Source organism: Euprymna scolopes, chromosome 36 (assembly GCF_053919585.1).
Source record: "Euprymna scolopes isolate OS-2025 chromosome 36, ASM5391958v1, whole genome shotgun sequence".
Classification (NCBI taxonomy): Eukaryota; Metazoa; Mollusca; class Cephalopoda; order Sepiida; family Sepiolidae; genus Euprymna; species Euprymna scolopes.
This window is the reverse complement of record NC_136517.1, coordinates 57305905-57317969: the sequence shown is the minus strand read 5'-3', so window position 1 is coordinate 57317969 and position 12065 is coordinate 57305905. Positions and strand designations below refer to the sequence as shown.

At 29.1% G+C, this 12065-nt stretch overlaps 1 protein-coding gene across 45 annotated transcripts in view; it reads left to right on the top strand.

The window, feature by feature from the left end:
- The window catches only part of LOC145260523 (MAP/microtubule affinity-regulating kinase 3-like), a 416290-nt gene that overhangs the window by 292699 nt on the left and 111526 nt on the right, over nucleotides 1–12065 (top strand). For 27 of the 45 annotated variants that reach the window (XR_013864310.1, XM_080118715.1, XM_080118713.1 and 24 more), the window contains exon 11: nucleotides 6687–6786. Coding sequence is in view for 43 of the 45 variants with exons in the window: in XM_080118715.1 (XP_079974841.1) it covers nucleotides 6687–6786 (100 nt within the window). In the remaining 2 variants the exon portion in view is untranslated. Of the gene's footprint in view, nucleotides 1–6083; nucleotides 6184–6686; nucleotides 6787–12065 lie in introns of all 45 variants that reach the window. The other 18 variants (XR_013864311.1, XM_080118714.1, XM_080118711.1 and 15 more) reach the window with 1 other exon arrangement.

Genomic DNA, 12065 nt, shown 5'->3' with positions numbered 1-12065 from the left:
ATTGATTGCCGATTTTTGAAGCACCCTAAAACAATGACTAGTGCCAACCCTCCCTCCTCCTTCCCTACAATGTGATGCATGTGGCAATTGTGTAGCTTGTACTTCAAGAAATTCTAGGGATGTATGATTTTGAAATTTAAGTTCTTTTCTAACTTTGGTCAAATAATCGTTAATGTTTTGATTATGAACTTGACATTCTTATAAAAAACAACTAGGCTGTAGGCTTTAAATTTTATCTTTTACAAAAAAGGTTTTTATAATTAACTAGCAGGGGGTACCGTTGCCCGGGTGTTTAGAGGTGTGTGTGCTTTGGGGGGGGGGTTAAATCAAAACAAAAGAATATGCTAAGTAATCACCTTGTTTGAATATTATAAAAAAATGTTAAAACTTTACAAAATATTGAAAAAACAAAAAAAACTAACGTAAGGCAAACGAACGATGTTAAAACTTCTTTAAAAACTCTGAAAAATAAAAACAAAAAAAAAACAGAACATAGCTTGAATAACCCTGTTTCAATATTAAACCTTTAAAAATCGGGGGGGGGGGAAAAAAAGGCATCTCGCATGACGATTCGAACTCACAACCTTTAGATAAAGTGTGCAAAAAAACCTGACATGTTACCCGCTCAGCCAGCAATACAGAGTAGCTTAAACACGTTTGAATTTATTTAAAAGTATTAAAAACAGAATTAACACGTGTCCGCAATAAAAGTTAACTCTGCTGCTTCTATTTGACCCCATTAATGAGGTCAAATAGAAGTAGCGGAGTTAACTTTTGTTGCAGGACAGCTGTTGGGTTTGTTTACCCATGTTTCCCCCAAGATGTTGAGGGGGAAACCAGCTCCCCAGTGTCCAGATTGAATAGCAATTGTCTGATATAAGGAGTTTGGCCCCACATTGATCAAAGCTGATTGCTTCTGGACATTACCTGGTGCTGTTGCCGGGAACACGGCTTTGAATTAGTTTCGGTTTTATACAAAAATGCTGAACGAACATAAGATGGGCTGAAGTAGCAATAATTTTGTAAAAATCGATGTAAATAAATGTAAACGCAACGCGTGTTCACAAATCGTACATATTATGATCTGTGGGCTATATAAACAGTTCTAAGCGATAGTACCTCGGGATTGTCGGCGAAAAAAAGCCTTTTCGAGACATACAAAAAATGCGTGTGCGCATTTGCCCTTTCTATATATATAGATTAAGCGATGTATCTGTAAAAAATTTTTAAGAATTGTAAGGCATCAGTGATTCATATCCCTCCAGTTTATATCTTTTTTTTTTTTTTTTTTTTTTGCTGTTATTTATACATTAATAATATTCTGTATTATGATTATATTTTATATAAAGTAGATAGAAAAATTCAAAATTAAAAAATTTGCTCTTTTTTTTTCTTCTTTTTTTACTTTTTGTCCATTCATTTTTCTTTATTTGCCTCTTTAAATCTTTTTCTGGATTAAATGTATTAATTACAAATAATCTTTATTTAAAAAAAATATTTTTGTTTTTACTGGCCGTTTTTGTTTGGGAGGAGGGGGGTATATATTTTCAACTATAATATATATAATTGATATAATGTCAGATACTACATTGTTCAATAAAAAGAAATGATTAGATGCATTCAATAAGTTATACATATTAATAAAAACATAAAAGGAAGAACAAAAGCTAAATTCAAGTTTTATCCAACTGAAGAAATTTATTAACCTCAGAACACTTTTCAGCATCGTAATTTGCCATTATCTGCTCAATTTTAACAAATGCTGACCTCCATTTTCAATACTACTAAAACTTAAAAATAAAAAAATTAACAATAATCCATTATATATAATCTGTTCCTTAATTTTTAGGAAAGAAAACAGCTTACTTGTACAAGATAGCTTTAATTTGTGAAATCTCTCTTGATGAATTTAATTTTGTCAAAAATTAAATCTCCAAACAAATCTACACATTTTAAATAATTTTAAATATATCATCATTATAGAATTAGAAAATGAGAAAACATAACACAGTATTTTCTGCATGCAAATTTTGTGAACGTATGATGAAAACAAGACATTGAATATTTCCAATGACTGTTTTGGTTTCCTTTCCACATGCATTCAAAAACTCAATACATATCTTGTTCATTTTAGATCTACAAAAATTAACAATATATGACGGCTTTACTATCGTATTTTGATTTTCGAACGACTGTTCTCGTCTATCATGTTATTTTTACGATTTGGTTTATGTAACTTCCGATCGTCAGATGTATCTTGTTGAACTTGAGGGAATCTTTATACATGGAATTTCAACTGGAACCCATTATTTAATCCATGGGGGTAGCATGTTCTCGTTTCATCAAGACCCTTTATTCACAAAGTTTAGTGAATAAAGTACTTGGTAAAATTCAGTTATAAAGTTACACTGTCCTGGCGATTGGATGTTCAATCCTCAGTGTGCGCAAAACTCAAAATACAATTGCAAATTACTTAGGACTTATATCCGGTTATGGCTGACGAAACGAGTGTGCTACCCCTGTGTATGAAATTAAGTGTTCTGTTTGAAATTCTGTGCAAATTCCTGAGTTTAACAGAAAGATTCCAGAGTGTAACAAGATACACCTGAAGGTCGTATTGCATGAAAATGTATGAAAACACTATAAAAAAATAACTCAAGATGAGAACAGTAGTCCAAAGAATCCAAATATGTAAAATTAAAAATGTAAAACAGTTGAATTATGTTTATTGCATTATATAGCACCAAATTGGTTGATTTAGCATATAAAACCATCTTATCTGATTTTCAAAGTCGCATTCAAGTCGACAAATCAAACTCTAATCCTGACTATTCAATTTTCATTTATTATTGTTGCATTATAATTGACATTATAATTAACATACTTAACTACAATTAATTTTTTTTCAATTACTTATTCTAGCCCAAACAATTGCTAGCTAATATGAAACATTTGTAAAATAATCACCTAAAAATTAACAAGGTGGATAATGCACTTTAAATGGAAGAATATAAAAGCTATCTACCTTAAGTAAAGAACCGTACAAACAAATAAAAATTAATATCTAAAATTAATTTGCTGTATTCTGAATGATGCTGAGTAGGTCAGCTAAAAGTCTAAATTATTACCTTAGTTCTGCTTGTTTTCCAACTTCTATGTCCAGTTGCTATCTTCTAAAACATTAATTCAGTAAAAGAGGATTTTAAGTTTTAGCCTTTTCTTTTCATTCCAAAAACGAATAAAAATAAACCATGAGTTATCTCACCCTGCAATCACTATTACTATTACCTGATTAATTTACACATTTACTCACAAATAAGAGGAAAACCGCATTTATATATATATATATATATATATATATATATATATATATATCTTTGTGAGTGAGGAGTTAGGATTTTTCCTGGAAAATCCGACTGTCAGTTTTATACACTTAGGGTCATAAAATTTTATAAAAAAAAACTTTGGAGAATAAGAATACAATTTTTTTCTTTCTTTGATACCAGACCATCCCTCCAATAAAATGTATCTATGTGATTAGCTTTCCAACAAATATCTAAAAACATCTTTTATTCGTCAATATTTCTCATGTTAAGTGTTTAATAATAGCTAATTAAATCCATTATGTATATGCATGTATATTTTATTTTTAATTAAAGTTTTGGTTTTTTGGTATAATTTTCATCTTTCAGAAAGCAAAATATGTTGGCTATAAAAAAGATTGTTGCATTCATTTGTTTAAAAAAAAAAATACATTTAAACATAAAATGATTTATTGTTTAAATTTTTGGTCAATAGATTTTAAAAAAAATATAGTTGGTCAAAAGTAGCAGCCATTTTCTATGTAGTCCTGCTGATATGCATTGATTTGTTGAAAAGTCATTTATGATCAAATTGGTTCTTTGTCTAGAATTCCCCCATACTAAAAAACAAAAATAATGAAAAATCTGTACGATGTACATGCCCATGACTAAATGAAAATATCATATTCCCAAAATCGCTTAAATTGATCATGTAGTTTTATTTTTAAATAAGAAAATCATATTTTACTAGTGGTACCTGTGAAAATTCCTCAGGGGACTCATTCATATGTAATATATTGATGTTGACATTCTGTAGATGTTCAACATAAATGGAGATACTCTGATATTATTGTAGCTCTTTTGTTAAAACTGCAAAAGTATTTATCTAAGCTAGCAGGGACGCCCGGTGTAGCCTGGTCGTAAAGTACGCTTAAATATGATATTTTAATTCTTGCAGATTTCATATATATTATTATAGTTAATGTTCTGTCAATTTTTATATATTATAAAGTTGTGATTTGAACCCAAACTTATATATATAATCTCATAACATCCTTCAGCTATAATCGAAATGAAAACTTATGAATAATTCTTGGTAAAATCATTTATTACAAGAAATGGAAGGCCATAACAATTAAACGACACAGTCAATCGAATGTAAGCGTGACACACAAAACACACACATACTATCCTATTAATATATAGATGAGCACCCAAGGAGTGATTGGCTCGCCTGCCATTTTGAAAAAAAATATAAAAAATAAGAGCGGTAACTCAACAATAATTCATATTTAATAGATTTATGTTGTAATGCCTATGAATTCCATTTAATCGCATAAAAATTATTTTCTATATAAGAATAAAAACTACTTGATGAGTTTTTGAACATATTTTTAGTATCATGGGTACAAACATCATACATATTTTTCTTTATTTTTGTTCTTTAATATAGGGTGAATTCTGGATGGAACAATTAAATTAATACAAATTTAGAAGCTTTCCAAATGAGTAATCTGTAAAATAAAAATTTTTTAAATGTTATACATAAGTATGACTTTGCAGAAACTGGGCACTACTTTTTATTTTAAATTTAAAATGAACTGTTAATTGGTACAACTACTTTGGCATGTCTTGACCCTTTTGTTATTGAAATACTAAAAAAAATTGTTAAAAAATTGAGTTGTAGAAAATGAAATAAAATAACGCATTTAATATTTACTACATTTCTTTGGCTCAAATGCACAAATAATCAATATGAATCGGTGAATAATTATTGCTAAAAATTTGAAAAAAAAAAAAAAAAAAAAAATAGTTAAAAAAAAACTTTCTTGACTTCCACTTTGTTTAGCATTGAGGAAAAGACTTTTGATTAATACTACGTAATTCCAGTTAAATTTCAAAATTACATAATAAATTACTTTGAAAATATATTTTTAAAGTTTACAGAAAAAATAGTCTTTACTTTTTATTAGAATGTCTTGTAAATTTTTATTAAGATATTAAAAAGAAAAAAGTAAAGACTATTTTTTTCTGGAAATTTTAAATATATCTTTTAATTTTAAATTTACAAAAATATATTCATGTAAGTGTAAAAACATTTCAATGTAAAGATTAAAACAAGTTTTTTTTACAATGTATAATCATTTAAAAGTAAAGAGTATTTTTTATGTAAACATTTAAAATGTTATATAAAACAATTCTGAACAGAAAAATTTAAAGTAAAGATGAAAAAAGATATATATTTTATAACATTTCATTAAAAATAAAACTATTTTAAAAAAGGAGCATTTCAAAGTAAAGACTAGTTTTATATGTAGAGTTTTAAAATTAAACTGGAATTACATAAGTATTAATCAAAGGGGACTTTTCTTCTGTATACAAGCAAGACTTCGGTTAAGCAGAAATCAAATAGAAACAGTTTTATTTAACATTTTTTTTTAATTCAGTTATAACCTTATTTAATGCCATTCTGGTTTTATATGGTTAGAAAGATTATTCATCCTTTTGAGTTCTGAAATATAGTAAATTTGAATGTTTTTCAAGAATTAATTTTAAAAGAGCTAATGCCATTGGCATTTCTTCCAGGCAAATGATTTATTTGGTCCTAAAAGGGTTTAAGCTCTACATAATCGCATTTTCAGAAGGTTAGGAAACCTGATTGCTATCAACAAGAGGTTCTTCCTGGCTTTCTTTTTGAGCCGTGTCTCTCTGGATGCCCGACTGTTGTTTCTGCTTCTTGTTTTTTACTGATACATTGTTCTCTTCCCTTTTGTGCAACAGACAATTATGAAGGACAAGTGGATGAATATAGGTTTCGAAGATGATGAACTTAAGCCATATGTAGAGCCACCGCCTGACATTAATGATCCACTTCGAATAGGTAATTGTATATATAAAAAAAAAAAGATGATCCCCAACGTGGCTTGTTCAGTTTTTGTTTCCGTATTTGACTGGGGGAAGCAACATGCTGAAAAGCCAATAGTATTATTATTACAACTAGTACATAACTCTTATCATTACTGTCCATCCATCCATTTATTTTTTTTAATTTTTTTTATTTATTTGTTGCCCTGCGTATCTAGTGGCTGCGCTAGGGGACCTCCTGCCCAGGGTCTTCTGCTAACTGCAGTGCAATTGTCTCTCATACAGGGACACACGGATCTCTTTACCAACTGGCACCTGCCAAAGACCTTTTGCATGCTGATCTTTTCATCATGCAAAATTTTTTTTGGTTTTCAGAGCTTTTTCTTTTTTTTTTTCTTTTTTTTTTTTTTGTTTGTCATCGTCATCTCTAAGTGGGCTTTGTGGTTGTATCTTCCACCCATATGTTTGCTTAATTTTATTTTCTATGTGCTGAAAATCAGTTTGTCTTTTGGTCTACAGACCATTATGCGAGACCGCTGGATCAATGTTGGGTATGAAGATAAAGAATTAAAGCCTTACAAAGAGCCATGTAGAGACATGCTTGATCCTAAGCGCATAGGTAAACCAACGTTATGCAACGTTTATTTTTTTTTTTAAAAAATATTTGTAGCAGGGATTTTCTTGTGAATCTACATAACATACCTATTGTTTTAACGATTGAGATTTTTAACAAACGTTTTGTTTTTCTATTTGTTTGGTCATTCATACAAAAAGGTGAACAATTGAACAAATTAAGTTATTTTGCATAATTTGGGGGTTTTATGGACAATTTTAAATTAGATTAATGAAAAACATTTTTTAAATTCACAATTCAAAAAAAAAAAAAATTCCTTGTATCTTTGCATTTGTAAATTCATCTTTTTAAACAAGTCTAACCTTTTCCAATTCTAAACAAACTTCTAGGACTACATTTTCCTCATTTTATGAAAAAAAAAATGGAAGTAATTTAGGATTTATCTCAAATTGTATAACTGTTGAGCAAGGATAAATCATATTTTTTTATTTGGTATGACTATAGCAAAGATTGAACCCTGGTCTCTTGACTCATTAAGATGCATAGACATATAGATGCATTTTATTAATACACAGATTATTGAACCCAATTAGATTATTTGATTAAACAAGTTGGATTTTCATAGGCAAGTTTTATATTTAAAATTTTGGTGCTTGGGCAGATGTTTGAAACCATCGCATTTTCAGGTGAAAACATTACATACTTGTGTATCCTTTCAAAATTAGTATAAATTTAAAAAATGATGAAAAATTATCCTGTAGAAAATGTGCTAGATGTATTTATAACAAAAAATCATCCACAATTATGTTCTGATAGAATTACAATTATTTAGTTAAAATGATCGATTGCAGTTATCTCCACTTGATCTTGAGGATTCTTCAACATTTAAAACATTTGATAAAATTTTATAAATTGATAAACTTTATTTTTACTTGTAATTATTTGTCTACTAGATCAGTTTTGAGGACTATATACTAATTTCAGCATGACATGTAATATTTTCACCTGATATGCGTTGGTTGAAAACATCACTAATCTTCACAAGCACCAAAATTTTTTTTCTAAACCATAAAGGTTCATGGGACCAGTGATTATTTCATTTTGTCTAGCATTGAGTAGAATAGAAAGCTTGAATCACACCTGTAATGATGCTTGTCTGCTGCCAATTATACTCATTTCAGTGTTGGCTTACAGAACCTAGATATTCCCAAATGGTCACTCAGCAATGAAACTTAACCTAATTTGATTAAGAATGAAATATTGACAACACTTTTTAAAAGTTGGATTTCCATTGCATGTCACTGAGGAGGTTATTTTTGTTGAGGTGGTTGACTACTTCTCTATTGAAAGGGAGATGAGTGATCACCTAAATTTTTAAATAGGGGACATACTGATGACTTTTTTTTTGAGTTTGTTATTCATATTTTAATGTGAAAAATAGCTCCAAACTCAACAGAAAAGTAGAAAAATTTAGAATATTGGACACAAAAATCGCATACTATTACAGCCTTTAGAAAAATTAAGCCTGATATTGTATACTTTGCTAGGAACCCTTTACAGTGAATCACTTTGTAACTAATTGTTTAGACCTGAACACAGCCTGTTAAAAATATAAAAATTCCAAGTTGAATAAAATATTTAGTCTAATAGACCCATAATTAAATATTCTAATATCTAAAAAATATTGGCATCTACTACAAAATTTAACACATTTCAAATAAATTTAGGAAAGGATTGTGTGTGTGTGTGTGTGTGTGTGTGTGTGTGTGTGTGTGTGTGTGTGTGTATATATAAGTGTGTGTGTGTATAGTGTTTTATCACTTTAGACACTTTTTCATATGAAATGACCATAAAGGAGGTTGAAATACTGTTAAAATTAAACAATCAAAATGAAATCATTTATTTAATAATTCAGAGACTGTAGGTTGGGACAGTATATAGACTGCAACTTATATGCTCATCTTATCCTTCATCTTGACAGTATCTTTTTCAACAGATTTCCCATACCTTCCTGTACTTTTCAGAATATGCGTTTGAAACCTTCCTGCCAAAATCCATAATTGAAAACAAGTGCTACCCGTTATTATTTTCAATGTTCACCTCATTTGTATATCTCAAAGAATTTACTGACCATATTTTTCATTTATTTAAAAAAAAAAAAAAAAATTTTTTTTTTTTTTTGTATGAAATGTAAAACAAGAGTCTCTGTTACAAATATATTTTTTCTACATTTTTTTTCTTCCTGCTACTGCTTCTCTGAAATTTCTCCAATGCTTTTTATCACCTTCTCTCCATTTAATTCGTCTATCCTAAGCTACAAAAAAATTGTGTTGCTTTGTAGTTTGTTAATAATCTGGTATGTCGTTCTATCTTTCTCTCTTTCTAACCACACTTGCTTTGCCGTGTCTCTCTCTGTCTCTTCACTCTATCTCTTAGTTTCTTTTTGGTTATAAGGTCTGCTTCTTTCTCTTAATCTTTGTGTTGAATGTAGGTTAGGTATAATGCTTGTACAATCCTTCAGGACTAAACAGTTCCATCTTTCTAATATGCTTTTAATTCACTTTGTTAAAAAAAAAAAAATTGGATATTATTTCTATCTTTATCTTTCTTACTAACTCTGTTTTGAGGGACCTTAACCATTCTTTTTTTTTCTCTAATTTTTGTCTACTAATTTTTTATGGTTTTATGTGGAGTGATTTATCAAAATATTAATTTTTTTTTTTTTTTCCTTATGAAAGCTTCCAAATATTTTGGGGGGTAATTCTCTGACTTGCCTTACTTGTATCAAATTATTGTTATATATCCAGTCTCTTACATATTTTTTTTATTATACCTTGCAGCTGTTTTGCTTAGGTTAAAAAAAATTTGCTATGGGGTTAATTTGTAAATTATGCATTTTGAAAGGCTCATTAGAGACCAAAATGTGGTTATGTGAGACACTCAATATGTTCAATTACATTTGTGTAACCTCTTAAAAATATTTTATTTTTTTAGTATGGTATATATGTTCAGCATTCTCAAAATGTTGATAAAGTTAAATCAGTTTATTTCTAAATTTTTGGCATCAATAGTTTTTTTCCTACAAAATCAATATTTGATTTTTGTTCATCAGTCCTTTTGGTGGATAATTACAGCATCTTTTTAAGAGCAATAGAAGTTAATTTAATTTCTTTCAGAAATTTTTTTTCCAAGTCAGAATTATTTTCATATGGACATCATTTTAAAAATTTTTTTTAAGCGATTCTATATTTGCCATTTGTTTGACAAAGAATGAATATTATACAACAAAATTAAAAATATCCATGGTTTCACAATCGTTTTGTTTTGATCAACTAAATTATTTGGTAAAGAACAGAAAAGGTCCTGGATATGACCTAAAACTATATCAGATGGTGAGGCCCCACCTTGCGGGCCTTGGGGAGTGTGGAGCCACCCTTTAATTGCCATTGCTTCCAGGTCCACTCTGACCTTGAGTGGTAGTACCTGTTAGGGTCCCAACTATGGGTTAAATAGAATCTGACTTAAAAAACAAATATACTCCATTAAAAATTGTTCCTCAAAATAACTAGATTTGGCATTAAATAACCTGAAAAAGGTTGATATGCCGTAAAACAAAAACAACCAACCAAAGAACAGAAAACTGCTTGTAATATTAAAATGTAAATTATAGCAACATCTATAATTGAACATGCTTTTATGTTTTCCAGAAGGAAAATTTTAGTGGTCAGATGTGAAGAAATTATTTTTAGCCAAGATCCTGCCCACACACGCACATCAACAGACATGTTTTTCATTATATATGTATATATTTTATTTGCAATACTGATCATCGAACATAATCAGTTATTTTTACAGAAAAACATTTACTCTATCACTAGATGAGAATAATTGTTTACTTCACAATGTGGTACCTCCATATGAGAGCCTGTACATTTATAAGACAATTATCGATGGACACATTTTGACACATCAGTGTGAGATTCAAATCACGACATCATATTTGCTATCTTATGCTCTACCAATATATATATATATATATATATATATATATATATATATATATATATGTGTGTGTGTGTGTATCAGTCATCCAGAGACAGTTTTGCTGTATCATAGCTCTTTAGTGCAACTAGCAACTACCTTAAGCCAGGATTGAAATTCAACCACTTATGCGACAGTCAGCGCTCCTAACCATTACGCTGACTAATTCTTCTATCCATTACGCTATTTGTCTGTTAAGATGGGTATGTGAAATTACAATGTCCAACCATCTAAGCCCATTTGTTTACACAAAGCATTGCTGTATATGCTAGCGGCAGTTTATTTTCACTCCCCAATTTGGTCAACCCAAGATAGGGAGCATTTTAAAGTCGTTCACAGACAGTTTTGCTGTATCACAGCTCTTCAATGCAGGTAGACTAACAGCTATCATTCATATATATATATATATATATATATATATATATACGACATTTAAAAAGTCAATTTCATAGCTGAACATTTTTTTTTTTTTTCAAAAATGATAAATAAATCCAAATATTTCAATTGTTATCTGACTATCCTCAGTGAATTAGTTATGTTTTTTGCGTTTTGTCATTAACGGATTTATTTTCCATTTTTGAAAAGTAAAAAAAAAAAGTTCAGCATTGAAATTTTTTTTTTTTTGTACGTCTTTAATATTTTCATACTGCCAGTATCTTAAAAATGTAGAAATATTACACATAAAATAAAATCTGTGGCATGGTGTAGCAGTTACAGTTCTAGATTGTGGTAAAATATTTGCTTGTGTTCATATAACTATTTACAATAGGTATTGCTTTCAGCATTGAATAATCCCAATAGGGTTGATATGCCATAAAAAAAAATTCTATTTTTTTAAGTTTTAAAAAATATGCTGAGTACTTTTTTATGAATCTGAGTCTGATGTATGTTTGATTGTCCATTGTGTTTTCGAACTAAAGGGGAGTATCACTCTCACTTTCAGGACCTGATAGAATTAAGACTTAATATAAGTTCTTCCATTTACTGTTGAATTTGAAAAGATACTTTTTCAATTCTTACTCAACAATTTTGGTCAGACATTCTTAAAAAATTGTCCAACTTTGATGCAATTTAATTGATTTCATCAGTATCTATTGTTGGGATAGGAGTGAGGAGATTCCTGGTATATTAAATATATTATTTTTTTAAAATGTATATGGTTTGCTCTCTTGTGACATTAAATTTCTATAAAATATATTTTTGTCTGAATTGAGTTTAATTGAGGTTCTGTTCTATCATTGCTCGCATCACATATTCTGAATTGTGAATTTTCTATTTATTTC